This window comes from Odontesthes bonariensis, chromosome 13 (genome assembly GCF_027942865.1).
Source record: "Odontesthes bonariensis isolate fOdoBon6 chromosome 13, fOdoBon6.hap1, whole genome shotgun sequence".
Classification (NCBI taxonomy): domain Eukaryota; kingdom Metazoa; phylum Chordata; class Actinopteri; order Atheriniformes; family Atherinopsidae; genus Odontesthes; species Odontesthes bonariensis.
Window position 1 is genome coordinate 17,076,245 of NC_134518.1, and position 27,944 is coordinate 17,104,188.

A 27,944-nucleotide genomic window follows, 5' to 3' on the forward strand; every position below is an offset into this window, starting at 1 on the left:
AGGGAATAAGATGTGCCTTTTTTTGCTTGGAATATCACCTCAGCCATTTTCTTCCTCCTGTACTTCAGCCTGTCGTGGTCCACCTTCGTCATAAGTTGATTGTACTTTTTATACACAACGTGCTGATGCAGCTGTCCTGTTTATCTCTCCCCCCCCCCGGTGGCTGTTTATCTTTTAGAAGTGGCAGCTCGGCCTATCCTCCGTGCGCAGAAATGATCCTTAACTGCTATGGAACGACTCTCCGCCTGCTTCCCTTCATGCGGTGCCATTTGAGCACTCTGTACTCTGTGTAAGGCTTTAAAAGACTGTGAAAAAAAAAAAAGTTTGCTATTATTCAGTAGCGGTCTCCCGCGTAAGACTTTAGATGGAAGTTAGAACTTTTTCCATTTGAAAACAGCCCACACTCCTGCCCCAGTAGTCCACGAGTAGAATGTGACGGATACCTGCGACTACCAATCACCAGTGAGAGGGCATGTTTGCCAGTTTGTGTCATTTTAGTTGTTTGGTTTTTTTTGGCAGAACTGATTTCTGTGGTTTTAACGTGGTTTCAAAGTGGTTAAAAACCAACAATAACCGTCCTCTATGATTTTTAACAGTCTATTTTGGTAAAAAACAAACAAACAAACAAAAAATAAGTCCGGATTCCGCTTCTGACCCTTCCTCAGCTGTGTATCTCTGCTCTCAGTGAGCATATGCTTTGGATCATTATGTTGTATCGACAGCCGATGTGTTATCTTGCTGTGTTTTTCGAAGGAATGGCGGTGTTTTGCCCAGAGTTGGGAAGATTGAGAGGCCCGAGTGTTGTTGTTTTTTCTCGCTTGGCTTCTGATTCGGATCAAAGATGTAGAAATGCATTACGGATGTAGAGGTGACGGCAGTCGGAGCCATCCGCTTCCTCGTCTCCAGTCTTTATGCGGACAGCGAGCGAGCTGGACGGTGTTAAGTCTCCTCTAACTCTCAGCAAGACGGCGGATATTTTCCCCACATGTCCACGTATTCCTTTTAAAATGAACAGTTTATATGATGGACGGCTCGTGAATACAGCCCTTTGGATCGGGCATTGACAGATTCGTTATCCTGTAAGCCCACAGCTGCTGATAAGCATGAGCCCCCCCATCCCCCCGTATAATACCTCTGCTTCTTCAGCACCGTGTATGCAACTTCTCCCTAATGTTTGCGTCTCTCTGCATGTTCGTTTGATTGTCTGCTACGTAGGCCAGCCCCGGCGTTTGAAGGCGCTTCACATCATTCCCCTCACGTAGTCTCGTCGTGGTAAACGTGTACCATTAGCGGCCGGGGAGGCGGGCTAAAGTGCATCCTTGAATCTCTGGGAATTATTTCAGTGCCAAACTCTTGTTTTGTCTCGTCAGTGATGCTAGAAGTTGGTCAGTATTTTTATCAAACAAGGGAAGAAAGCATTGATGGCGTTTACATTTTGTCTTCAGTCCCGCTCGTTAATGCACGTCTGACGGCATCTCTGCGACATTTTCATCAGGTCTGCGTAGCTCGTCTCGAGTGTGTCTCATAACCCACCCCCCCCCACCCTCCGAAACGTCTATCTGAACATGAATGTGATGCGTAAAGAGTTATTGGCAGATGAAAGGTCATTTGAACGTTTAAACACGAAACATGGCTAATTGTACTGTTTCTAATGTCTCCACCCCTACACACACACACACGCGCACACACACACACACACACACACACAACCTCAGGTTCTTAAAAATGGTCTGAATCACACAGTGCGATGTCGTCCCACGTCCGGGCTCTGACGTGAAGAACCAAAAAAAACAAAAAAACCCAGTTTGGATTGATCACACGTGTGTGCTTCTGTGTTTCGTGGCGTTTTACGTGGCAGGAAAGACGAACTTTTAGTCGACAGATGCGCAAAGTTTGAGGAGTCATCTGCCGCCGCCGCTCACACCATCTGTGAGCTCAATCAGCGGATGATTTTCTTCTCTCTCTTTGAGGTTTATTAAAAAAAAGAGTTGAAAACCATCCTCATTACCTGTCGAAGGTTACTTTCACATTCAGTGTATCCAAATCTCTGCTGCTGCTCATTTATACAGGTATATATAGAGAGATAAATATATATATAAATATATATATATATATATATATATATATGAAATCGCGTACTTGCCTCTTCTTGCTCAAAAATGTATCTTGTTTACTTTCTTGTGCATTTTTGAGGAGGACAACTGAATATGCAATAGAAATGATAGATAATCTATCACTATCACATAACATTACGTTCCTCTATCAGTTATTCTAATGTTTTGATTGTTTGTTTTTCTTTATTTTTTCTTTTTACAATATAAGCTACAGGAGATTCACTCGTAACATTTATCTCTGCAGGACAGATTTTCAGGAAACCGCGCTCGCTCCAGCGGGACCGCACACAGACAGCCTATTTGATGTTCGACTACAAGGTGACCAAAGCAAACACAAATCGTACATAAAGTCAGTTTAAAAAAAAAATGTACAGGTCTTTGTTTGGGTCCCCCCCTCAAACACTTTTCCCTCTCTGTCTCTTTTTCAAACTCTCGAACACGACGGCTTTGGTCAGATTGTGTGATACTGTGAATAGGATGGGACTCGGTCTTTTCTCATACCCATACTGTTTGTGAAAGTAATCAGCCAGCTTGAATCTAAAAAGCTTTGCACTACCCAAATATTGTTTGAGAATCTATTTTGTATGAAAGTTATGCAGATGTTAACTTTGAGAACTACAAAGGGCGGATCATGTTTCACTGGTGTATGCTTTCTCTACAAAGCTTTTTGTTTCGCTTAAAACAATTTTAATATGTACATATAATCCATTGTAAAGAAAATGTGGTGTATTTTGTCCTCCATATACTAGTTTTTCAGTATCTACCCCCGTGTATTATTTCTTCTCTGTAGCGTGACTCTCGTTGATCTCTTCCTCCATTGATTAAAGGTCGAACCGTATGTGTTTTGTGTGGTACCTCTGATGCAAGGAACTCTGTATGCTGACGTTTGCCCCGATACTAACTCGGTGATTCTGAGCAGCGGCCACGGCAAGCCTGTTGTAAGCTTCTTTTCAATGATCACGGCACTTGTTGGTCAGAATAAACATGTTTCCCCATTCAGACACCTGGTTTACTGACTGCTGATATTTCCAGCTGTGGCTGGGTAGAGTTCAGCTCCTTTTCTTTTTTTGCCTCAGATTAAGGTTAAGAGGAGCCGCCTCAATTAAAAAAAAAAACGTGGCTGTAAGGAGCAGCTGAGGTCCAACTGTTCAAATGAAAGGACAAACGTGTTAGATATAAACCACATTGTGATGCTTTTGTAAAGCATCTTTTGGTCAAATAAGAGGAATGCCCAATAAAACTCTATAACGGTCTCAAATGGGCATAAGCGAACATTAAAAATGACCGGACAGACAGTTTAGCGTTTACTGAAATCCTCCTTGTTTTCTGTATTGGTGAAGGAGCTGCTTAAAGGGCACATCCGTCTAAAAGTGAAAGAGTTTTGAGTCCTTAAGCTGATTTGCAGACAGTGAGATGGGTTTTAGTTTCCCACCTGAAGGCCCTAAAACAAACTTAGTTCACTCTCAGACAGATTCAAGGAATCCACGGTTGGGACGTCGGCGATCCCACCTGAAAGAGTCCCACCTGTTTTTGTTTTATCTATTTGTCCTGCAATCTTTAGGCTCTTTTTTAAGTGGGCGGGGTTTTGTTGATATACCTTTTACTTCTCTTTCAAAGAAAAGCTGTAGCTTCTCCTCGTGGATATTCGTGGAAAGTAAGCTGCAGCTTTCAAAGTTTGCTCTCATTAAAGTGAATCAAGTTTACAAGTCTCCTTGTAAGTCATACTTTTTTTTCATTTTCTTTTTTAATGACAGGTGAAAACCGTTTAATTGAAACTCCTCCAAACATCTGGTGACAACATCTGCCGTCAGCACAGTTATGTTGCATCCAATCTGTCCATCACTGCTTTCTGAGTAAAGTAGGTGCTCCCGTTTGAATTATTTTAGCATATTTCTATGCTGACCTCACCGCACTGATGTGAACCGGAACATAATAATTAGGAAAAACAACTACAGACAGGTTAGAACCGCACCTTGATGTTTAGCGCTAAAGAAACAGCCCGAACATCTTTGAATATGTCAGTGAAACGGGAGCCCGCAGATCTGTATTATGAGCTCGGTCCATATCACGTCACATTAGGTACAGGTTTGAGCAGGAGTCGGGGACGCGCATGCTGCCTGTGTGTGGTCTCTGCGCTCGTTCACGAAAGAAAGAAAAAAATAAAACACACTGCAGGGGACTGACCCGCGCGTGCTGTCTCTACTGGAAACCAACCCACCTGCTGTGTCACGGCTGAGCAGGATGGCGGATGGAGAGGTGTTGGCAGCGGAGGATCAGACTGTGGACGCCGGCCCGCAGCTGCTGGACTACCGGCGGCTGACTCGGCTCTACTGCATGAATGGCGGATATCACCTCCAGATCCTTCCCGATGGGACGGTGCAAGGCCAGAGGGATGAGCGGGATGTTCACAGTAAGGCTGCAGCCGCACACGGAGCACTTTACATCCAGGTCGGGCCTGCAGCACGACGAGTTCACTTCCTTTTGCTGCAGGTGTGCCAGGTTCTCCACGCCATGCGTCTGAAAAACTCCTCTGTTCGATACTAAAGTGTGGGAGCTTGTTGGAGTGCTGGAGGTGGAAAAATCTGCAAATCACGCAACTTGTTTTTTTTTTTTTTGATGTTTTCATTTTAAATGCGTGAGAGAGAACCTGGAATAAAGTAGCTGAGGTTTGTTTAACTTATCTTTTAAAGTTAAAAAAAAAAAAATAAGCAGGATATGTGCATTAAAGGGAGCTGGGATCACTCCGAGTTGTGCTACTGGTGCCGAAAATGATCAAGATGACAGAATATGCATTTTACATTTTCATATTAGGATGGTGTTTTACCTCCTCCCTCGCTTTTATGTTGCAGCTGCACCGCCAATCTGTGAATCCTTGCCAATTTCCTCCAAGTTGCAGACACGCAAACGGCTGCAGATTTCAAGTCTTTGCTGAACACGCAGAGTTTTACACAGCGCGGGCTGGGAAAACGAAGTGACTTTGTAAGCATAGTAGCGCCTCTATCAGTTGTTTCCCATCCCTGCTTATGGGACACACACACGTTGGAGGTCTTGAATCTCCTCTCACTTGACTGTTTTGTTTCATATCTTGATGGAACTCTCCTTTTAGGATCACGTTACTGCATCTCGGTTTAGATCAGGCCTATCTTGATGTGTTTTGTTGCATCAGGTGACCTCTGCATACTGTAATCCGTGGACTGCTGGCCTGACATTCTCCTGTGAAACTTCCCTCTCTGATCTAAGAGCAGCTTCAACCCATGCTGCTCCCTCCACCGTGCTCAACAGTGGATAAATATAGATCTTTGGTCTTGGTGTGTTGTGCCGTTGCCCCTCTAAATGTGCATCTTTGACGTAAAGTCTCGTCTTCTCGTTCCTCAGAACACTGTTGAAGAACTGTTGGCAGTTATGAGCGTTGTTTTTCTGTTGCACCTTCCTAAGAATGGGGTTTTCCCAATAGTAAAAAAAAAAATGAACTGATGTGCAACTTGGATCTTTTTCACCTCTTTCAGGATCACACGCTGTGCTTCTCGTGTCATCTCTACAGGATTCCCATTCACGAGGTCTAAACAGTCCTGAATTTCCATCTTCAAATGACAGTTTGCGTTCGTTTGAACCGATTCATCGTGTGTTAATGAAACACTTTTGTAGCTTTTTGCACCTTCTTTGCCGTTTAGTTGTGAATCTCAGTTTAGACTGTCATAATTATGTTTGTTCTTTAAACTTGATTTCAGATTGTTTCTCCCTTTTCAGCTGTTTTAAAGCTGAACTCTGTGAACAGAGGAGTCGTCGTCATCCAAGGAACAGAGGCCAAGCGATATTTGGCCATGAGTGATGATGGGCGGTTGTACGGCTCAGTGAGTATCCAAAGCTGATGATTAATAGGTTAACAGCTGGATAAGCTTATTAGATCTGTGGTACCCGCTGTGCATGCTCAATTACAGACGTCCAGATCCCCCTTTTTTTTTTTTTAAACTTCACGACTGCATTTTCAAACCTTTAATTTCGATTAACTTTAGTCAGCCAAACCACAGTCAGCTGCTGGCTCTCGTTTTGTGTTTCCCTCTCAGCCCACAGTAACTGATGAATGTTACTTCCTGGAGAAGCTGGAAGAAAACCACTACAACACGTATCAACCGCAGAAACACCAGGACAGCAACTGGTTCGTAGGCCTGAAAAAGAACGGAAAACCGAAACCTGGTCCAAGAACACACATTGGACAGAAAGCAGTCTTCTTTCTTCCCAGGAAGCTGGATGACTCCCGTGACTGAAGACTCAACGAAACCTGCAGCGTGGGGAGAGCTGTGACGAGAGCAGAACGATAACGAGACGTGACAAAGACGAGGGGCTTTAATACGTGTCCCTCCACGGTTTAGTTCAAACATCAGTTGTCATCATAAAGATCATGAAACACCGTGCCCTTTGCCTATATGCGTTTCTTTTGACACATCTGTTTTTGTTTTGTGCAGAAAAAAAGAAAAGGAACAACAAGCCATCAACAGACGCAGCTGAGCAACCTTCAGTTTCGCAACAGTTTAAATTTATCCCTCCACCAAGGCTGAGTAATGTTTTCTGTGCCATTTGTCTTTCTCAGTCAGATTTTACAAAAACTTCCAGCTCCAGTTACGTTAGACTTGGTGCAGACATGGAGGATGTGCAAAGGAACACTTCCATCAGGATCAGATATATATTTAAATGTGGCCTCTGCACGCTGGCTCTCAGATTGAGGTGCTTTTAAGGATGCTGTACAAGATACAAGCCTGAAAAACATTTGGTGGAGATAGGCAGGAGTCAGCCGTCAGTGTCCTTTATGTGGATGTGAAGTCAGGTTTGTTTGCTTTATTGTGACATAGACCAGACAATGTTGCTGTCCTGGTGGAAGAGTTTAACTTTCCTGTAACATGTAACGACTTTGCTGACTTAAAATAAAATAAAAATATATATATATATCCCAATAAACATCTTTAAAATGTGTCAGGATGCCAGATGCTAAACTATTTCACTTTTCTGCCACTAGGAGGAACCATTGTGTCAAAGCACCTTGAAAACGGCATAACCTACATATCCGCATATATTTAGGGACCAAGCAGTGAAACTGCAAGGACCCTATTGTATCTGTAAGGTTTCTTTTTCTATATTCTTATTCTTTGCAAAAGGTACTCAAACTCTTGAAATTTTGCAAACACCACCTCCCAGTCGACGACATGAAAGAATCTAAACTTTATATTTTTGGGAGTCGCTCATTGACTCTGTAGCGCCCCCTACGATGCTTAAAAATGGTCCCCGCATTGGGCTTAGTTTCGTGTAGGACTACAAAATTCGATACACTCATTCATCATGCCCAGACGCACAAAAAAGTTTCATGCCGCCATGGTCCCACATCCACAGGAAAGCGGCCATTTTGGATGGAAAGTAGGTTTTCGTGCCATTTCTGCCCGATTCTACGCATTGCATATGATCGAACCCGTCCTACAGATTTTATGCTACAAGCTTCAAACTTGACCAGTTTACTCTTAAGACATGGGGGGAAATAATCATGGAGAAACTTTTTCAAACCTCAAAGGGCGTGGGCGTGGCGACGCCTCAAAGTTGGATGACTCGCCACAAAAAATGAAGTCGCTTATAACGCCCACATACATTATCCAATCTGTCCCAAACTTCATACGGTGAATGCTGGACCCAACCTGAATGCACACATATAATCATAGTGATATCCACCTATAGCGCCACCTGCTGGTGGTTGGAAACTTCTTTTTTTTCCACACCTCGCATTTGATCAAACACACGTCATGCCAGACGACCTCGTATTTATGTAAAGGGTATTGTGTGTGGGTGGAGCAAAATGGCTCAGTGGCGCCCCCTACAACACTTAAAAATGGTCCCGCATTGGGGTTAGTTTCGCGTGACGAGTGCATCGGACCCGTCCAATCACACCGGCGGTTTTGCTCCAAACAGAAAACTTCTGCGCCTCGTCACACTGCTGTCAAAAGCACAATGAGTAAATAAATGGCCATTTTGGATGGAAAGTGCGTTTTGGTGCCATTTTTGCCCGATTCCACGCCTTGCATATGATCGAACTAGTCCTACAGATTTAATGGTACAGGCTTCAAACTTGGCCAGGTTACTCTTAAGACATGGGGGGGGGGAATTAATTGAAAAACCTTTCCAAACTTTGAACGGTGTGGGCGTGGCCAGGCGTTGAAAATCGTGTGATGGCGTTTGTGATTTGAAAGCCTTATCATCATCGCAAGGTCATGAAACTTGGCACACACATCCACCCTGTCGACCTTGTACGTATGTAAAGGGTATCGTGTGTCGACGGAGCAAAATGGCTGTGGCTCCCTCTAGAAATGTTCAAATATCCCTCCCATTGGGGTTATTATGTGCTCGTACGTACGCAGAGGGTATTGTGCGTGTGGGCAGAGCTACGCGACGACGACGTCCAGCGCGTGCCCCAACGTGCGCACATCTCGGTCCCGCATACAGCTGCTTGCAGTTTTCTACTTTTCTGTTGCAATCCTCAGGAGCACATTGATTTTCACAACCCTAATTATACTCATTCACATTTCGTCTCTCAGGGGTTTAAAAATAATCATGGTGCCACGTATCGTCCCAGCAAACCGTCACGATTGCTGGCACTAGTCCGTGATCCAGACGACTCAGAGGACGCGTTGAAAGTGACATTTATTTCACACTAGACATTTTCTGTACAGTTTCATAACAACAAAACCCCAAAGTTGTAGTTCTACATCACATAGAAACAAGCATAACTGACCTGTAATCAAAGCCATGGCAGAAATATGAAGTTAACCAATGATTCAAGCAGTTCAGTGTGCAGCATCCTGCTCAGCCGTCTTCTTAAATGTGCGACTTAATGACGATGGGAACAATCATCTGGGTTTTATTGGTCGTGTTCTTTAAGGTCAACCTGCAAACAACATTCTTTGATATAACTGTTACTACACGTTGACCAGTTTAATAAGCAGTAAGAGGAAAGTTCTAAGAAAAGCCAAGAAGAAAACTAATCTCCCCATATGTCAATTAAATCTTAATGCAAAGCCCCACCTGGAGGTGGAATTTAAGTTATTTTGAAGCCCAAATAATTTGATCCAGCTGTCATGAACAAAGAAGATCATCAACAGTTGAAAACTACACAGCTTCTCCACTGACAGACACTGAGATGTTCACGGTCTCTCTCTGAGTCACCCGCAGGTCAATCTGTCACATTTAAATGAGTTTTTGAGAAAACGGGCACCAGAAAATGAGCCGTATGCCGCTTCGAATCAACATGGCTTCTCTCAAAAAAGTTTGCATCCCTTTGCTGTCAGCAGAGTCGCTCTGGGATTTGTCTTTGGGTCATGAGACTGGGCCGTGAGATGACTGGCTGCAGCCCGAGCTTGTTTAAAAATGCAGACTTGATTCTCTAAAAGCATCACTCTTAGCTTTAATTCTGATTCCAGGTAAAGATCATTTCCCCTGATTTAATTTAAATTCTCGCTTTGTCTGTACTCCACTGATATATGTTCAAATCGAAAGTTGTTTCTTTGTTATGAAATGTCTTTTATGAGCCGTTATTAATGACTGTGAAACTGTGGGCAACATTACCCCCTTGTGGCCAAATAGCAGGCAGCACTGCTTAAAGCCAACAGGTGAGTGAAATATGTTTGTGGTTAAGATCTATAACACTTACAGCTTGCTCTTTAGGTGAAGTTTGCATCTAAAAACAAGCTAATAGAACCATTTAGTGATATTAGAGCAGATTACAAAGTGTTGCATGCTATGGCAAATCTACAGCGTTGCACTAATCAATACCTGTTGGCTTAAAGTGCTGCCAACATGAGACTCTCCCTAGTAATTAACCTTTCGGGCAGATGCATGCTCATATGCTACCATCAAATGATAAAAGGCATTACTCATACATTACAGACAGATGTAAATAGCACTTAACATTTGCCACTATTGAGTACATTAAGGGACTATTACCGTTAACCATGTTCCATTAATAAAGTTTCAAAACAAAAGAAAACAAGTGATATAATTCCTGAATATTTTTGCTGTCTTGAGTCGTCTTCATCTAGAACTCTTCAGGCTGATTTCTGGTTAAGTCTCTTCACGTGATTCTGAAACCCTTCTTCTTCTTTGGGTCCTGTTCCTTCCACATCCTAAATGTGTGTCACAGAGAGATGAACATGGAACATTTAAGTGAACATGTCAGCTCACTTTACACGGTCCATGATTACATCAGGGTTTTCTCATCGAGGACTTATTTCTGCCTAACTTTATTTTTTTTTTGGTTTAAATGCCTGCAGAGAACGCTTTTCTGCACTGAGCCAACAAACAATAGACTCTGGTGACTGACTGGCGTCTTCCAGGATGTGATATGATGTCCCAGATATTCCCAATAAATGAAAAGGTTTTCATCTTCAGGCTCCCAGTTTCCAGTTAGGACAACAACTTATTCTAATGAATTACAACCCATAGCAACGTGGCCTATTCTGCCAGCCTCTGGCGACACTACACAGCCTAGTTAATTTGATTTGTTTCATTAGCAAATGGAAACCCTACTAATTTGCACAGACAAAACTATCCACTACAGGGACTGATTTACTTGCTAAAGAACATTTGCCTAATGGTTTGTAACAAAGCCACCAAAACAGTTCAGTTCCATCATTTTCCTGCAGTACAATGTGCATGTAGATGTCTCCAGAGTGACACTTCGCTCATCAGACCCACACTAGTGCAACTTACCTCTAATAGATAAAAAGTACCCTTGTTCTGGGAAGAGTGGCGTAAGTGGGATCAACCAATTTGCGCACTCTGGAGTAGTTGACAAAGCCTCTGACGAACAGCATGAAGCCTGGAGCACAAAGAAAATATACACTATTAAAGAAAAATGATCAGAGTAAGAAGTTTGGACCGAATGTCCTCGGTTGGATTAATGTAATATCAGACCAGTGAATTTACAATATGAAATAAAAGTTCATTTCAACAGTTAATTAGCTTAACAGTACAGTGATACACTTTATATAAAATAATGTCTCTCACTCACCCAGGGCCAGGAACACCCACCACAACCAGTACTGCCCATCAAAGTAACCTGGGAAATAGGTAGAAAACTGCAGAAACAAAGGCAGAGGCTGTTAGGAGCTGCCCGCCGATAAAAATAAAAGCATTTAATCAAACCGTAAGATGTGATCCTAAAAAACATATTCAGGGCTTTTACGGTACAATAACACCGCTGCTCAACTGTTTGTCCTTGATATTTGGTAAATGGCTCTTACCCTGACAATAAGAACCCATTTGATGAGAGACAGGCCAAAGCCTGAGATGGCGCCATATCGCCCAGCAGCTGATGTGGTCAAGCAGAATGACAAAAAGAAGCCAATCCAGTTGAAGAGGAATGCCACTGGACACACAAGGACAAGCATTAAGAAAACAAACCAAAAAAACGATATTGCAGTGAACAAACTGGCTAGCACACACACAGACAGTTCTTGTGCAAGAAAACCGAGCTGTTAAGTGTACGACCATGTAGATGAAAAAGAAAACAATCAATTTATTTTGTTGAAATTAGGATGACAAAAGAGAACATATTGTAAGTGACAAGTTAGGTTAGCTGTTTGCCTTCTGTCGTCTCTGCCGGATCCCTACACTCAACAGCCAATCAGAGTGAGCGCTCTCACCAGCAGGTCTGATGACAATTCAACATGTTGAATTGACAAAAAAAGACTCCTGACGGGGTCCGAATATTCTGACAGTGATTTACTCTGAGAATCTGAGACAGACATTCACTGATGCTCCAGACAGGCCTGACAGTCCATTGTGGACTTGGTGTATATAGTTTTTAAGCTGTAAGCCAAACCGCACCACCGTAATGATGATGTGAGGAAACACATCAACGCTGGTGTAAATATTGACATGTTTATATTCCATGTTTTAGTCTGATCCTGTCTTGGCTCTGTGGCGTGTAATGGTTCTCTCGTATATTTTGGGCTCAACAATCGATAAGGGAATTTATGAAGAACATGATCGATAAACGTCAGCAATCAATAGGAATCCTCATTCCCATCTCTAGATCTGACGAGTGCATCGGACCCGTCCAATCACACCGGCGGTTTTGCTCCAAACAGAAAACTTCTGCGCCTCGTCACACTGCTGTCAAAAGCAGAGCGCTGCTGTGGTCCAACGGGTCTCCGATCAATCTGCAGATCACAGAAACGTGACCGGGATGTTTTTAATCCCACATACAGCAGAACAGTCGGCTGTCTGATAACCACAGGTGTCTAGCTGCCATCACTCTCATTTTTTTTCTGGGGATCCTGTCACTGAGTAAATCCTGCCTCACTTTTCCATACCCACTCACTTCATTTGCACTCTAGAGCTGGATGTGCAGTTACAACTGATAGGGCATTTAACTAAAAGAAACTAAATTATAGATATTAGATTAGGTGAGATTTGTGTGTTCTGTGACCAAATTCATGATGGACTATATCTTACTGAAGAAAGTGAGCATGAAGATGCCGTCGTTTCCTATTCGCAGCTGGTCCGCGTCATCAAAATCATCTCTGGCCACAAAGTCTTCCTCCTGCAAAGGCAGCAAGAAATGCAGTGATGCGCGTTTCCTCCTAATATCATGTGGAGACTACGTCTGAAGAAATTGTGTCTGAGAACAAGAGAGGTACCGAGACTCTTCCAGTGACCAGGGGGACGGCAGCCTCTGCTTTGCTTCTCTCAGCTTCATCGTAGGAGGGCAAAGTGGTGGCAACGCTGTACGATGGGGGGTTTGGAAATCTTCCTCCCTCCTCCTTGTATTCAAAGAAAGCTGCGGATGTGACAAGTCAACAAAATTAAGTCCTGCAATGAAAATAAATCAAGACCACGAAAAACAATCCTCCCCTTTTTGCTGCTAATACATTGCTAATTAATAATTACGCCTAGAGACACTTTATTTGTGCGTTTTCTCCGCTCAAATGTTCTATTGTCACATTCATTTAGGTTGAACTTGTACTCGTGTGTGCACTAATTTAATAAAATACAGGTTTAAGACTAAAGACTTTAAGAATGGGCTGAATTTTAAAAATAGGTCAAACACATTTACTTTTGGGCTAGTTGCAGATTTGAAAGACAAACTGCAGAAGTGAGAACCAGTGAGTGTTGACTGATTAACCAGATGTGATGAGGGGACAACTGCTGACAGACATAAATATATTTTCACTTCCTTCAGGGAGGACAAAAAAAAAAAGAAAGAAGAAGAGGAAGAACGAAAAAAGAAAGAAAGAAGCAGCTGAGAATTTGAAAACCAGACCAGGGAGATGTGATTTACAACAGGAAGACAGGCATTAGTAGTATACGCGTCCATTACTGTTTATGTTCTCCCCATAAAAGCCGAGACCTTTATCTGGGTCATTTGGCAGTCCTCCAGGAATCCTCCTTTGTGTTGTTCAAACACTAACAGCACAGAGTCAGATCAATGAACCCACCCAGGAAGAGCTCCAGGCTGCACCCACTTATGCAACACGTTGGCCTATGCCCTCTTAAGAAGCAAGATTAGAAACATGAGACCTGACTTATGCTCAGGATACTCTGCGTCAGCTTTAACGCTTTAGGAACAACAAGACAAAAGGATTTCCCAACTCCGCACAAACATCTAACTTGGATAAGAGACATTTGTGCTTCAACTCATGTGGCAAGATTTCACTGAGAAATAGCCTCCTCGCCAATGTTTCACAGCATCACCTGATGACTGCTAAAAGTCTTCTTTTCTTACTTTGCAGAACACAATTTTAGATCCAAACCTCAAGGTGATCTAATGAAGTGTGGGGCACTGTTAAAAATTTTAATTCCTATGCAACGTGCGCTGCTGTCAGATACAGGTCCGACAAAAAAATACCCCTTACAGGTTGTGTGCTCTGCAAAAACGATGACAATGTGAAAGGGGCTGGTGTTCACAAGAATTCCATTTGGTTTTGCCATTCATTTTTCTTACTGCTTTTGAACGCGACATATTCACACGCACTCAGATGACAAACTGGCATGTAGTGACACTGACACTTGATGGATATAGTCAGATTATGTCCGTCAGCTTGAGAAAAAGCGGTGGGCTTATTCACCTGCATTTGCGGCAGCAATGCTGCTGTAGGGTGGTGGTGCATCCTGGGCAGGACTCTCCTGGGAAGGCTGGGCCGGTTCCTCCTCATTCACCAGCTACGGAACGAAAACAGAGGCAGAGCCTGAATGAAAACCTGAAAGCTATGAGGAGGAATGATAGCATGTGGAATTCAGAAAAGAAAACAAGCATGTGCTATGACAAACGGACGACGATGTAACACTAATTGGAAGACAGACATTTGTCTGCTGTTGCCATATCGACTGTAGCTCGGTTCCCGTTCAGGGAAGATTTATGGTTGTTTTAGGTCATTACAGACATGTCAGTATTTTAAGCAATGAGGGGTTTATAAAGCTGTTCAAATTAATTTTTTCCCATTTCTTCAAGCACTTTGTCCAGCTGAGCGAGAACAGGTGAGGCCATCTATTGGTGCATCTGTACACCCCATTTCTTTATTTCGTGATTTAAATCGCAGCACATGGCTCTGCAGGACAGTGGCAAACCCAGACCTGAATAGCATGCATAGGAATTTTTTTTTTAAAAAGATCAATTTTTTATTGCTGGCTTTAGCTTGGAGCAATAAAGTGTTATATGAGCTCAAAGGAGAGTCACCCTGTCGACTGTGTTCAAAGAAATGAAGTAAATGTAAAGTGGATTAGGTTCTTTACTGTTTTAAAAACAACTATATTTTCTATCCAAATAAGAGTACCCAACAAAAAACATCCCAGTAATCCCACAGTGGTCAAATATTTCATCATAATAGATCTTTCCCTCAGTCTTTTCGGGCTTATGTGTTTCAGTTTTATTTTTCGTCACTCACGTCCAGGCCACGAGACGCTAGTAACCAACAGGCTCCAGAATAAAAACAGCTAACACCAGCTTCAAATATGTGACGAATATATTGTCAAGCCGTATATCTACGTCTAATAGTGTTTTGTTGTTTTGTTTAATACGTTTACAACAATTGTCTCCGCACTGGGCCCGCCCGTAAACAAATGTCAGACGAGCTCTCGTTGTTCCCCATTCACCGATAGACTAATGTTGACTGCCGTTAGCTCACTGGGTAGCAGCTAGCCGTTAGCAACGTTTAAGCGAGTCAACAACCTGTTACTTACCTCTTGATATCTCACGTTGCTGTTTTGTTCTGCCATTGTAGGAGAGCAACGATATATTCAAAACGTCCTCTTCCGACTTCAGCTGTCAAAATATTTAGATTAACAGGAATCTTGCCGATGAAGTATCAGAGGTAAGGTCGCTTTCTAGTCGGCCATCTCCTTCTTCTTCTTCTTCTGACTCTAGCAGCAGCTTCGACGCTGCATTCAGGTGCCGTCAGTCTCTTCGGCTTTCAAGTACAGAGATCAACGTTTTAAAATACTTTCAATTCAGAAGTAACAGTGGAAAGAAAATGCAACAAAAGCTAGACTGAGATGAAACAGTGGAATTTAACAATTACGCCCTTTCTGTACATGAGTAACTGAAGTAGAACTATTACTGATGGCTCATTCTGACGTTGTAGGTAAGTTTGAATGCAATACCAAAAGGGAAATAATAAATGACATTTTCATTTGAAATATCGCGCAGTAACTTTAGAAAAGCAATTAAACTCAGCATCTAAATACTTTAGTAAGTGCAACTACTTTTCCAAACACGAATCTGGAAGCTTACAAGGAGCACCTAAAGGCAACACCGTGCTGTCATGTGATGTGGAGCACAGACCCAAAAATCCACAGCACACACAGGATATAAAAAATCAAAATGACTTTATTACAAAGGACAAAAAAGAAGAGAAGCTGTAGAAACAGCCACCTGAAAACCTTGGATACACCAGCATCAAATGATCTCTATGGATTAGTTAGTCAGCATCACCTCTAAAGAGTGAAGTAATCATTGGAGTGTAAATTTCAGAAAATGCCTCAAGATCAATGGAGTAGGACAGACATCTCCTCAGTTTTTCTTTGACTCTGAGGGAGGCAGTTCCACCAGCTTGTTGTGCACATGCATCATCCCTGCAGAAAGAGCAACATTCAGCACATTTTCTGGGATTCATGTTCCCTCCCCCTATTCAGCCATGGTTGCAATTTGTGATGACAAAACGGACACAGTTTATGCACAGCAAGCTACACATGCTCTGTGACTTAGTCCCACCTTTAAAGTACTTCACAGTCTTGACCCGCAGCTCCAGGGTGGCATCTTCGTCACATACAAAAACAGTCTGTGGGTGCTGCTGGAATGCAGACACCGTCCACATGTGATTCACACCGTCCTCTATAGCTTTGTATAGAGCGAACGCCTTGTGAGCGCCTGTGATGAGAATCATGACCTGGGAAGAAAAGTCAGATGAGAGCCGTGTGACTGCTCCAGGAAAGCAGTCAGTGATCAATGCACGTCTGCGCAACACAGCAAAGTGTTGACAGAAACTAATCATTCCTCACAAATGGAGTGTTTCATCATTCGTACAAACACAGATAAGCAACTCAAAAACAGCATGGCACATGACTGACATTCATTTGGGCTCCTAACCTCTTTTGCATCCATGACAGTGCCCACTCCCACAGTCAGAGCCATGGTGGGCACTTTGGAGAGATCCCCATCGAAGAATCTAGCATTAGCCATGATAGTGTCCCTGGCAAGGGTCTTCACCCTGGTTCTAGAGACTAGGCTTGAGCCCGGCTCATTAAAAGCAATGTGGCCATCCGGTCCAATACCTGACACATGACACAAAGATTGGTTTAAATGATGCCTTTCTTCAGTGTCTTGCTGATTAAATTATATTCGCTGTCATCATAGTGCCCTCCTGACCTCCAACGAACAGCTCAATCCCCCCGGCAGCTGTTATCTTCTCCTCAAAGGCTTCACATTCTGCTTGCAGGTCAGCAGCATTGCCATCAAGGATGTGGGTGTTCTCCGATTTTATGTCTATGTGCTTGAAGAAGTTATTCCACATGAAGGAGTGGTAGCTCTCAGGGTGATCTCTGGGAAGTCCTAAGAATATTGGGTTTGTGACAGTTTCTTACAGGAGATCGGCTCTTTTAAGATTTCCTCAACGTGTACATTTAGTAACGGCAGAGGGAAAGTTAAGTACATACCTACATATTCGTCCATGTTGAAAGTTTTCACGTACTGGAACGAGATTTCTCCATTTTTGAAGTACTCGATCAGCTTCTTGTAACAACCTAATGGAGTGCTTCCTGAAGACAGATAAAAGAAACTGTGACTGTTGTGTATTTGAGACTGTATAAATGGACTCTGCAATATCTACGTGAAGGTTGCACTGGTGTGGAATTACTTAAGAAATAGGTTTGCAATCAACAAATGGAGCAAAATAACGAAACATCACCTATAACTGTTTTACTGTATGCTAAAACAAAAATTGTATAATTCCTTTTGAGCTGCACCTAGTGGAGTGGACATACACTGAAATAAAATAATCTACATGCATCAGTTCAAATACAACTTTCTTTCTTTAACTAATGAGGTAGTCCTCTCCAAGAACTCCATGTTTAATAACACCCTTTTTACACCTCTTCTCATTACCAGAGGTAAAATGGTTACCCTAAGTGCAACTGTACCAGCAGTACGATATTTTGGTCATGTGTGAAAAGCCTTTAAACTGCAATAAATACAACGCAGGTTGTAATGGACCAATATTTCTGATCAAATTTAATGTCCAGTGTGAGAGACCAAGGATTTCTACAGGAACAGAAGCCCCATAGAGGCCAAGTCCAAGCCCAGTGTCCACGCAGACAGTGAAACTTCAGTGGACCGCAAAATGGTGCGCATGCTCGGTGGGTTCTCTTTGCAGTCTCAGGCTGCTTTCCATTTCCTTTGGACGTCAGAATTCGGAAATTCCAACCGTGATCTCGGAAATCCTGAAATTCTGAGTTCACATTAAATGCACCACCATTCTGCTGATACCCCTGCATTCATATCTTATTGTAAGTTTCAGTTTCTCACTTCTGAATGCCTTTTTAATCTAAATACAAGTTGGACAAGCCAGCAGAATGCTGGTTGCGACCATTCCCTGATGTCAGTGGGCTCTTTCTACTCAGTGGGAAAAGGGCATTACTGTGGATGTTGCCAAGCTGTCATTGTGACCAAGACTGGCCAACAATGACACAGTGTACAATGTCATAAAATCTAAAAAGCTAATATGAGACTCTATCCAAGCAGATTTAGTTTTAGTTACAATTAATGTGTTGCTTTTTATGTTTTTAGTGGAAAAATGATTCTTTCCTTTTCAATTATTTACTCAAATACGGATTTGATTTGTAAAAGGAAGAGAACAACATAAAAACTGCACAGAGACGAAGCTTCGCCTTACCAGTGGGGAGTCCCAGAGTGAAATATCTGTTCGGACCAGGTTTGAAGTGTAGAATTTTGTTTCTAATGTACTTTGCAGCCCACTCGCTTGCCTGGTCGTAGTCATTCAGGATGATCAGCTTCATCGTCCTGTAAGAAAAAAAGCGCACACACACAAAGGCAAGAGAAACGGTTTGCGAGCAGGAATCACTTCTAAGCAATTCGGGTCAAAAACACACCTAAATCAGACTTTAGACCCATCAATATAAGTACATCCTTCAGCTTCAGTACAACACTGTCACGGTTTAATCACTTTATAAGACTGTGGAACCCGCCGTGAAAAAGACTGGAACAGCTTCAGCGCACCCTCGAATTCAACATTTGTGATTATGTCTTGAGAAAACAAACAAAAAAAAACAATAATGAAAGTACTCAGTTTTACCTCAGACAGTGACTCTATCTGCAGCTTTCAGTTGAGAAGGAAAGGATCTGAGTTGATCATGTGACCTGTCCTCTTTGTGGATGCGAACGGCGCTCAGAGCGGAGGTGACGTTAAGTGAAGTTGCAGTCATGAGGCTAATGGATGGAGCTAACGAGCTAGCAGAATTTAAATGTCCGGGGCGCTCCTTCAGCACCCTTAACACACTATACATGGTAGTGTAGCGGTTCACAGGTTTGGTGTAAATTAGTTTAGCCGTATGCTCCATTACGTGCAAGAACAATGAGAGGAACTTGGAGTAATTTGGGGCGGTTCTTCTGAAGTGCAGGTTGCTAGGTAACGTCAAAGTGGTAATTTTACAGTGAACTGCAACCGTCGGAATTTACAGACCTCATTTGACCATCTTTTTAAATGTCCACAATTTGGGAAGCAGTTAAGGAAGCACACCATCGTAAAAGTTAACATACTGGGACAGCTGATTTTCAGTGGGTGCCATGAGATTTCAAGTACATATACCATATATTTATACAGCACCTAAGAACAAAGACTTAATAATTATATGCCATTGTAAGGATTAGAGAACAAGACTGGGGAGCCTAAGTCTTCCAAGCCCTAAAGTCAGAACATTCATATTTAAATGATTAATATTATTTAGAGTGATTCCAGAAAGACATCACCCTAGAGGCAGGCAGCCTGCTGCAGTACCTCTGGATGTCATGTGTCATTCTTTGCTTCTTCTTGAGATTTTTTTTTTTATTTGAACAGAAGTCTAGATTTCTTAAATACCTATGCTGGTTTGGATGCTGTGCTGCTGGAAGGACTTCAAATAGTAAAATATTTTACAACTGTTGTGATGCATAATCATGGTAGCAGGAAAGCAAGCAGGTAACTGAGCTTCCCAAAGCCCAAGTAATTCTTAGAATAAGACCTCGAATCAAGATGGGTTGAAGAGGAGACGTCTAGGATGCAGAGCAGGAACAAAATGGAGAAAAAGGTGAAAGAGGTTTAAACCATTTCTCCCATCGATCATCATGGGAAGTGTGAGATCACTGGAAGATAAAATGGACAAGCTTCGATCACTGATGAGGAAACAACAGACACACAAGGTCTCTACTCAGATTTGAGTAGTCTCTACCCTCTACTTTCTACATGTTTGTCAGCTGATTCATATTTCATTTTGTCATCTAAAACAATGATATATCTTCAAAAATAATTGATACAGCTGTAAAATAAATCCTCTTTGTGGATTGATAAAGTTTCACTGAGTTGAAATGTGCCATGCGGTATTTATTTATTTTAATCTTGCCTTTGTAAAAGGAAAAAAAAGTTTTTCATTTAATAATCCAAACAACTAAAAAGGAGTACGATGGAAGTTAACTCTGCACATCAAACGCGCCCAAATTCCCAGAAAAAGTCGAGATGAAATTACTTTAGGTTGAAGTCGGTTTGCTGAACTGCTGGACACTCGTGATAAGAATAGTGCGAAAGAGTTTCAATCACTTTATTAAAACCATATTGTGACACAGACCAGAACACTTACAGAGCACACAACAGAAATAAATACCATCATGTGTACAGCGCTCATCGTCAAACAGAGTTATTGCAGCTGGCTTTTGATTTAAGTCATCCAGAAAGAGATAGGGCATGCTATGTCATCAGACAGAGGTACCGCCACAAGTTGAGCTCAGAGTGCTCAACACCCTGCCTGCTTTTGACTGTGGAGTGCAGTTCCTGAAACACTTCACCAGCTCTGATATGCAGCCAGGCTGCATCTCACTCCGACTCTTTTAGCTCCTGTTCAGCTTTGCTTCAGGAGGCATTAGGCTGCTTTAATCAAGGTCCATGTCAGGCTTGCTCTCCGTAGTGTCTGAAGTTGGATTGCCTGTGTTGTCGGTCGCTCCCTTGTCTGCAGTTTCTTCCTGGGCTTTCTCCTGCCCATTGACAGGACCGTTCTGCTCTGCAGGAGCCTCCTCCTTGGGAGGCTCCACCTTGGGTTTGGGCTTGGTCACAATTGGGTTACAAGCAGAGAACAGCTCCTGGAAATTTATACAAAATATGTTAAATAACAGTTAAATAAGTGGCATTATAAGAATCTTGCATGCGTTACTGTTTATGATGTGCTATTTGAAGCCGACATCCCACCAGGTGGTGTAGAGTAAATTAATTAAACAATGCATTAAGCGTAACGTCCAGCTGAGTTATGAGACGTCCAGATTTATTTCACGTGTACAAGATTCTTTCATTCTCAATTTCCCACATTTGAATTAGTTGTCACGCAGCTCAGTGCGCAATGATTCGCTCACCCTTGTTTTTGCTCGAATGTCTTTGACTTTGAAAGATGGATCCAGTGTGAGGCTCTGCTTGCTTTGCTGGTTCATGGCACTGTTCATCCAGACCATAACATCGCTGGTCTGTTTGTCCACTTTGGTGACATCCGCTTCATCTAAATGGTCGTACTGCTCATCCTGGAAAACAAAGGCAAGCAGCAAAAGTAGTATGAGTATAAGTTTTTTTGTATTCTTGTGAAATTTAAAAAAATGAATTGTTGAGATGTTAAGTAAAAACTGAATGAATTAAAAGCATTAAAAGCTTTTAGCTTTACCTTCATTTTGTAGGCCTCAACAAATTTCATGTACTGCTGAACTTGCTTCCCCAGCTCGTCAAAAGCTTTGGGTCTCTCTTCAGCCTCCATGTACCTCTCCTGGATCGGCTGGCCGAGTTTCTATACAACACACAGTACATATAGCAGTTTAAAAAAAAAAATAATCTGACAAATCTATAGATTGGGAAAAAAAAAAAAAAAAAAAAAAAGTTATCTGACCAATATTACCTTCAACTCTGCCAGCTTGTCAATGTACACCTGCTTGGGTTGGTCCTCTCCATCTTCATAAAGCCAGTTTTCAGTGTCCTCCAGCTTTAATGACAAAGTGTCTCGATCCTAAAAGAACAAAAACAATTTCACAGTTTGTCAAAGAAATCATTTATGCAGAGTTTTTCAAATGCCATCTGCCGTCTTGAAAACGACAGTGGCGGACGTCGACTCACAGATTCGCTGACAAACTTCTCCAGCATCCCGTGCAGTTTGTCCCTCATGTCGTACACGTACTCCTCGACATAATTCTTGGCATCATTCCTCTCTTTCTCCAGCTTGTCCTGCATGATCATCTTCCCCTGAAGATAATTCAAAAAGAAAGTGTGGCTGCAGAACAAAGTGGAGAGTCTGAAGGTGGGATTTAGTAAAACTAAAAATGTAGTTACCTCATTTTCTACAAAAAGATTGAGCATGTCGTTTGCTAGCTGCCACTGTGGACTGTTTTCAATTGGAAGCTCCAGCACTTTTGTTTTAACTTTGGCCTTTTTGGCTTGTGGGGGCTGGTCAGACTTCTTCTCACCTTTGCCCTCTTCTGTGCTAGTCTAAAAAGAAAAAGAGAAAACAGATTTCAAATTTTATTCAACATAAACAGACAGAATTTCACCCCAGGATGCGCTACAGGTGCCGGCTTGCTGCATCAGGACTGTATTAGAACTGGATTACTTTCTCTGTAATGTGGCCTTACATGACTTTTGGCATGAATTGGCAGAATGCCATGGGGAAAAAAATGCCCTGTGTCACACTGCCATCCAAATGTCTAGTCCAAGAACATACAAAGATGGAAAATAACATACCCATGATGCCGGCTGCATTGAAGTGCGACTGCTAACGCAGACAGAACTACACGTTGCACAAAAACAGAGCATCTCACCTCCATCTCTTCATTCTCTTGTGGCGTCTTTTCTTCCGTTTCTTTCTGAGCGTCAACCTGAGGCTGCTGCTCCTGATCGGTCTGCATCTTGTTCTGTTGAGGGCCAAAAAACATTTGTCTCACATGACAGAGGCACAACAGGCGGTGAAGTTATAACAAGATAACAAACACTAAAGAGTCAGCGAAAAGGGTGAGATGCATGGCATGAGTCACTACTCCGTCTAAAAATACAAGTATGAGAATTTTGGTCTGTATCACCCATCTCTATAGGCAGCTCACAAATATCTCATGTTTACTGGTTCTCTGGGCTTCTTTAAATAAAATAAATAAAAAAAAAAAAGATTCTGAGAAGGGCACTTCTTTGGCCGAGGTACCTCTCCATCTTTGTCAGCGGCCTGATCAGTCTCCATTGGTTCCTCTGTCTCATCAGACTTCTGCACTTCAACCAGGGAGGCACTGGACACACTGAAGATACCGTGAATGTTCACCCGCACCTTGACTTTCACCTTTGAGCTCTCTCCAGAGGCTTGTGGAACAACTTTCTGGATCTGGAACTGACCTGTTGGAAAGACAAATGGTCAGTAGGGAAAACTCTCCTCTTCTCAAGGAATCTGTGGAACAAACTAGTGTTCAAAAACGTGACAGGATGCTAATTTTGCTCCGAGTCTGCTGGATGGGTAGAATATATATTTAAAAATCACTGCAGATAAAAGTTTGAGTTTCTTACCGATGCTGGGATCAGGATAAGGCAGCTCATTAGGACAACAGTAGTAGGCCTCCAAAGAGAAAGGCTCTTTCCGGTAGAAGGTCAGCACTTTGGAGAATGGTGCGGCATGGTTCTTTGGGAATACCTCACAGTCACTGAGTGAATGAAACATCATGGTTACATTAACTAGCCAGGAACTATTTCAGTAGAAGAAACAATGAACTAAAAGTTGGCTGGTTATCTTTTACCTTACACCTTCCTCTACAGCAGAATGCCACTTCAAAGAGATTGGATATGGAACAACCTCTGTGATGGAGAATTCACGGACTTTGAAGGCAGGAGACAGTATGGCGCACTGTGGGAATCAACACGGTCTCATTAAACCCATCGACAGATGCTAACAAGCAATCGTTTTCTGGAAGGCTACACGTGGGGCGTGGTTTAGATAGTGAGTGTGATGTACCTGCAGCGCACATCCTCGAGCCACAGCTTCATCTGCATTCAGTGTGGTGTTCAACTCTTTCCCAAAGAATTTGCTGATTCTCTCTTTGACAGCGGGGATCCTGGAAGCTCCACCGACTATTTCAACTGCATAGATGTCGTCCTTTTTCAGTTCTGATGGGAGAAAAGAAAGCCTGCTTAAATATTACCCACATTAAAAGCTTATCTGTCTGAATCAAGTTAACGGGATAGCAGGGGATTTAAGTTGGAATTAAGAAAAACAAAAAACCTTCAGCACAATTATACTTACTGGCATGTTCCAACAAGCTGTGCAGGGGAGGCTCTACTCGGGACAAAATATCTGCACACATCTCTTCAAACTGACCCCTTGTGCAAAAGAAAGTAGAAACACGACTTGAGTTTTTTCAAGGAAAACTGTTATCATCACTCAGCAGATATGAACAGTGCATTCAAACAGTAACAGATGGTTCGTTGTTCGTCTACCTGTTCATCTTCCCAGTGACATCGATGTCATTCATGAAGCACTCGATGTTTAGAGGCAAGTCAGAGGAGTTGGCACTCATCAGTTTCTTCAGTTTTTCACTCTCCTGGTAGAGCCTAACCAGAGCCCTGGGCTTAGTCTTAACATCAAGCTTGTACTTCTTGCCAAATTCCTCGCAGAAATACTTGACCACCACCTCGTCAAAATCTTTCCCTCCCAACTGTGGGTCACAGGCTGTAGCGAGGACCTGAGGGGTAAAGGGGGGGGGGGGGGGGGGGGGGCGAGAGGATGGTCAGGAGGATGAAACAAAGCTAATTATAGACTGATAAAGCAGGCACAGTGTTGTGATTTTTGCTACGCACCTTGAGTTTGCCCTTATTAAACGCACACACTGATGTTTGGTATCCAGAGTGGCCTAGGTCCACGAAAACCACATTCCTGGCCTTCTCTTCGGGAGCAGGGAGATCCTGTTTATAAATTCCATATGCCAAGGCAACTGTAAGGAAAGTCGTGAAATAATTAATCAAGTGACCAAGAACTGGAACCAATGTTTATTATTATGACTCCTTAATTTTGGTGTGCGTGGAGCCCAACAATCTGTAACATTCTTGCCTAAAAATCCCAGTACAAACCTGCAGTTGTCTCATTCATAAGCCTCAGGCAGTTGAGTCCAGCAATCTGAGCGGCATCTACCACTGATCTCCTCTCAGCATCGGTGTAGTAGCATGGAACCTGGTTACAACAGAAAAGCATTTACAATGGTTAAATTTTTTTTAAAAAGTCACTAAACTTTGTAAAATACATAAGCTATATTGAACAGACTCCATCCTCTCAGACGACATTTGCTATTCTGCTAACTTGGCACACAAACTGTCAATTCAGGACAAGTCTAATCAAGCGAATACACCTGGAAGGGCATGGGTGTGTCGGGCCTGAATGTTTTGTAAAGACTGCGTACTTACAGACACAACACAGTCCGCCACAGGCTTCTTCAGCGCATGCTCCGCCGTCTCCTTCAGCTTGGTAAGCAGCATGGCGGTGACCTGCTCAATGCTGAACACCTTCTCCTCCTCCATGTACATCACCTGTGGTAACAAAGCATTGCAGGGTTATAAGAAGCTCAAGAACGACACCTGATCTTGTTACTCAAGATAATAATATCCAAGTACACACAGTCTTGAATGAGTTTTGTGAAGTATTATTACATGCGAGGAACCGTTTCAGGTAAGAATTCAGGTTTACTTGAACAGCTTCATTTCAAGTTCAGCCTGTGATGGTACAGACACATTAACATGTCGACCCAGCAAAAGAGCTGCATAACTGCAATAAAGTGCTGTTTATCTACATGATTTCAGTTGTCTTTGGTATAAAAGGCTTGCATGAAAACTTAATATCAGAGCTTAAGAAATTAGAAAATTCAATAAAGATAAAAACCTAATTTGAATCCTCAAAGATGAACAAATGGATATAAAGTCGTTTAATGAACACTATCGGTCATTTCTCTAGTTTATGACGATTTGCTCTTCTCTTCTTCAGTTCAGATGCCAAGCCTACATTGTCCCCGAGGTCTCAAGATGTGTAGGATTAACACATTTACTAATATGAAAGAATCAGAGTTTTAAACTTTATTCTGTTCAAGTATTTTCTCTTTGCTCCGCTCGAAAGCACCTGACGAATGCCCTGTGTTCATAACCACACGTTGCCAGCCACCATATCTGAGCAATATTTAGTTAGTGGTATTGCAGGCCACTCAGAGGAGACAGTAGAGTGGAATTATGATGCCTTTTGAGGAACATTCAGTGTATTTGAGCAACAAAAAAGATAACTAAACCATAGATTTCAGGTCTGCTGTGGATGGAACCTCCCTCTGTTTTTTTTTACCTTGATGCCCGTTGTTCCTGTGGGCATTTGTGCGATATCGTAGACCAGGCCGCTTTTGAGGGACTGCACATACGGATCCGAAAACGCTCTGCCATGAAATCTCTTGAACCCTTGGACTGTGTTCTTGCAGTTTGTGACGACCTGCTCAGACAAACACAAAACCTCTCCAAATAAAGACCCGTACACCCAAACAGAGCTGTTTATATCTTGAATGCATAATCTGTGTTGGTGATTGACTGAGTGTACCCATGTTTGGCATTATTCCCACTCAATGAACTATAAAAACATCAATAGTTCTTTTGTCAGGTTATTTATCACATATCCTGTAGCCTGGCAGCTTGTCTAAACATACCTGGCTTTTTGCAGCTGCACCAATAGATCGATTCCGGGGACCAAATGAAACACATGCTCTGCAGACAGAAAATGTAATCAGTTCAGTTTACTCTTTCAGGTAAACCTTATTTTCATCTTGTTTTTATTTCCCCAACAGCTCAGCTTTCTAGCCTAATAAATCATAAAAACACAACCCTTACACATATTAGCAATGTTTACTGTTAATACATTTGGGTTCCAGTGGCCCTGAGAAGCAAAACAACAAATAAAATAAAAAATTAAAAAAAAACATCTCACAGAACACAACCAAAAACTAAAACGGCACTGAAGAAGCTAATTCAGAAAGCAACAAAACAGTTTTTAAAAAGCACAACAGCGAAGGAAAGCAAGATTGTGTCAAAAGATTGAAAACCCGTCACGTTGTCTTTTCAGTTAAAAAAAAAAAAAAAAAAAATGTAATATTGTTGCTGACGAGCTTTGTGACATTTTGCTGACCGATATATTTTGATGTTTCCACCTTTGAGACACTGTGACGATGCACTTGTTTATTGGCTCCCTCGATAGACTATGGGTCTGACAATAAAGCACAATGGACTTATAAGCCGCTTTGAGAGCCAGGAAGCAACCGGCCTCCTCTCATCATGTGCCCATTCACGCCTGCACTGCATCAGTCACCTGACTTGGCGGCTCAATCTTCACTCTCTAAATTATCTATCATAGTTAGTATCCACAAAAAGGCTAACAGCAATGTGAAATTGTGAGGGGCTTCTTTATACTCGAATAAATTCCAGCTAGCTAGCGTTAGCTTTAGCACTCACATGCACTGTTGTGAAATTTGTTAGCGTGCTAACAAGCTAGGTAGCAACGTTAGCTTCCCCGAATATCATGATAAACGTGAAAAGAAGACTTATTCACATTCAGTGCCTGCTATCAGCGCGGACAATACGACACAAACTATACACGAGTACGTCACTAGTCATACTTACGGTGTACATCGATCGCTGTATTCATTAGCGACAGTTTCAATCCCTCCGGCTCTGGCTACTGCTACATAGCAGTTCATAAACCCGACGTCAAACCCTACAACTGACATCGTCACTAGCTAACTAATCGTGTTTGAAATCTAAGGAAAAACAAAAATATAGTCAAGTGCGAAAGGCGACAGCAGCAACTACGGTGGCTTCCAGTCAATGGACGCTGATCCACCCTTGTTCTTGTTCCATGAAACTGGGCAGCAGCAGCATGCGGTGCGCCGGTGAGATGCGTGAGAGCGTTCAGGAATTTTCTGACAGTCCTTCAACCAATAGCGTGCCGCTGCAGAGACGCGCCAGACCCCGCTACCATGCGCCACCTACTGGTCAGAAACAATATTACCAGAAGGCAGGT

At 42.5% G+C, this 27,944-nt stretch overlaps 4 protein-coding genes across 4 annotated transcripts; 1 reads left to right on the plus strand and 3 right to left on the minus strand.

The window, feature by feature from the left end:
* Positions 1 to 3,930: 3,930 nt before the first annotated feature.
* On the plus strand, positions 3,931 to 6,526 carry fgf1a (fibroblast growth factor 1a). Its single transcript, XM_075480609.1, has 3 exons — positions 3,931 to 4,524; positions 5,862 to 5,965; positions 6,179 to 6,526. Exons 1-3 carry the CDS (start codon positions 4,356 to 4,358, stop codon positions 6,377 to 6,379), a joined length of 474 nt encoding a protein of 157 aa, XP_075336724.1. The 5' UTR covers positions 3,931 to 4,355; the 3' UTR covers positions 6,380 to 6,526.
* Positions 6,527 to 9,415: 2,889 nt separating this feature from the next.
* On the minus strand, positions 9,416 to 15,526 carry ndfip1 (Nedd4 family interacting protein 1). Its single transcript, XM_075481206.1, has 8 exons — positions 15,330 to 15,526; positions 14,219 to 14,312; positions 12,791 to 12,930; positions 12,606 to 12,693; positions 11,390 to 11,514; positions 11,158 to 11,224; positions 10,857 to 10,965; positions 9,416 to 10,270 (listed from the first exon to the last, which is right to left on the minus strand). Exons 1-7 carry the CDS (start codon positions 15,363 to 15,365, stop codon positions 10,859 to 10,861), a joined length of 657 nt encoding a protein of 218 aa, XP_075337321.1. The 5' UTR covers positions 15,366 to 15,526; the 3' UTR covers positions 9,416 to 10,270; positions 10,857 to 10,858.
* Positions 15,527 to 15,957: 431 nt separating this feature from the next.
* Positions 15,958 to 19,153, minus strand: gnpda1 (glucosamine-6-phosphate deaminase 1). The gene is made up of 7 exons (XM_075480610.1): positions 18,956 to 19,153; positions 18,536 to 18,663; positions 17,301 to 17,402; positions 17,014 to 17,196; positions 16,735 to 16,919; positions 16,360 to 16,534; positions 15,958 to 16,220 (listed from the first exon to the last, which is right to left on the minus strand). The coding sequence occupies exons 2-7, from the start codon at positions 18,657 to 18,659 to the stop codon at positions 16,159 to 16,161; spliced, it is 831 nt and encodes a 276-aa protein (XP_075336725.1). The 5' UTR covers positions 18,660 to 18,663; positions 18,956 to 19,153; the 3' UTR covers positions 15,958 to 16,158.
* Positions 19,154 to 20,439: 1,286 nt separating this feature from the next.
* Positions 20,440 to 27,843, minus strand: hspa4b (heat shock protein 4b). The gene is made up of 19 exons (XM_075481208.1): positions 27,545 to 27,843; positions 26,578 to 26,635; positions 26,226 to 26,366; positions 25,307 to 25,429; positions 24,977 to 25,076; positions 24,707 to 24,840; positions 24,347 to 24,591; positions 24,153 to 24,229; positions 23,865 to 24,016; positions 23,650 to 23,756; positions 23,423 to 23,556; positions 23,070 to 23,254; positions 22,696 to 22,788; positions 22,211 to 22,366; positions 21,998 to 22,123; positions 21,783 to 21,890; positions 21,555 to 21,674; positions 21,256 to 21,417; positions 20,440 to 20,988 (listed from the first exon to the last, which is right to left on the minus strand). The coding sequence occupies exons 1-19, from the start codon at positions 27,649 to 27,651 to the stop codon at positions 20,782 to 20,784; spliced, it is 2,535 nt and encodes an 844-aa protein (XP_075337323.1). The 5' UTR covers positions 27,652 to 27,843; the 3' UTR covers positions 20,440 to 20,781.
* Between the last annotated feature and the right edge of the window lie 101 nt (positions 27,844 to 27,944).

Coding starts and splice junctions, on each gene's coding strand:
- hspa4b (XM_075481208.1), bottom strand. CDS start 27,651: ATGTCAGTTGTAGGGTTTGACGTCGGGTTTATGAACTGCTATGTAGCA. Junction 23,757..23,864: donor CTCGAGGATGTGCGCTGCAG/GTACATCACACT, acceptor TGATTCCCACAG/TGCGCCATACTGTCTCCTGC. Junction 21,891..21,997: donor AGAAGTTTGTCAGCGAATCT/GTGAGTCGACGT, acceptor TTGTTCTTTTAG/GATCGAGACACTTTGTCATT.
- gnpda1 (XM_075480610.1), bottom strand. CDS start 18,659: ATGAAGCTGATCATCCTGAATGACTACGACCAGGCAAGCGAGTGGGCT. Junction 17,403..18,535: donor CACTCTGGGACTCCCCACTG/GTAAGGCGAAGC, acceptor ATCTGTCTTCAG/GAAGCACTCCATTAGGTTGT. Junction 16,221..16,359: donor GACTGTGAAGTACTTTAAAG/GTGGGACTAAGT, acceptor CTCTTTCTGCAG/GGATGATGCATGTGCACAAC.
- ndfip1 (XM_075481206.1), bottom strand. CDS start 15,365: ATGGCAGAACAAAACAGCAACGTGAGATATCAAGAG. Junction 11,225..11,389: donor AATGGGTTCTTATTGTCAGG/GTAAGAGCCATT, acceptor TTGTTTCTGCAG/TTTTCTACCTATTTCCCAGG. Junction 10,966..11,157: donor GTGGGTGTTCCTGGCCCTGG/GTGAGTGAGAGA, acceptor TTTGTGCTCCAG/GCTTCATGCTGTTCGTCAGA.
- fgf1a (XM_075480609.1), top strand. CDS start 4,356: ATGGCGGATGGAGAGGTGTTGGCAGCGGAGGATCAGACTGTGGACGCC. Junction 4,525..5,861: donor GGATGAGCGGGATGTTCACA/GTAAGGCTGCAG, acceptor CTCCCTTTTCAG/CTGTTTTAAAGCTGAACTCT. Junction 5,966..6,178: donor ATGGGCGGTTGTACGGCTCA/GTGAGTATCCAA, acceptor TTTCCCTCTCAG/CCCACAGTAACTGATGAATG.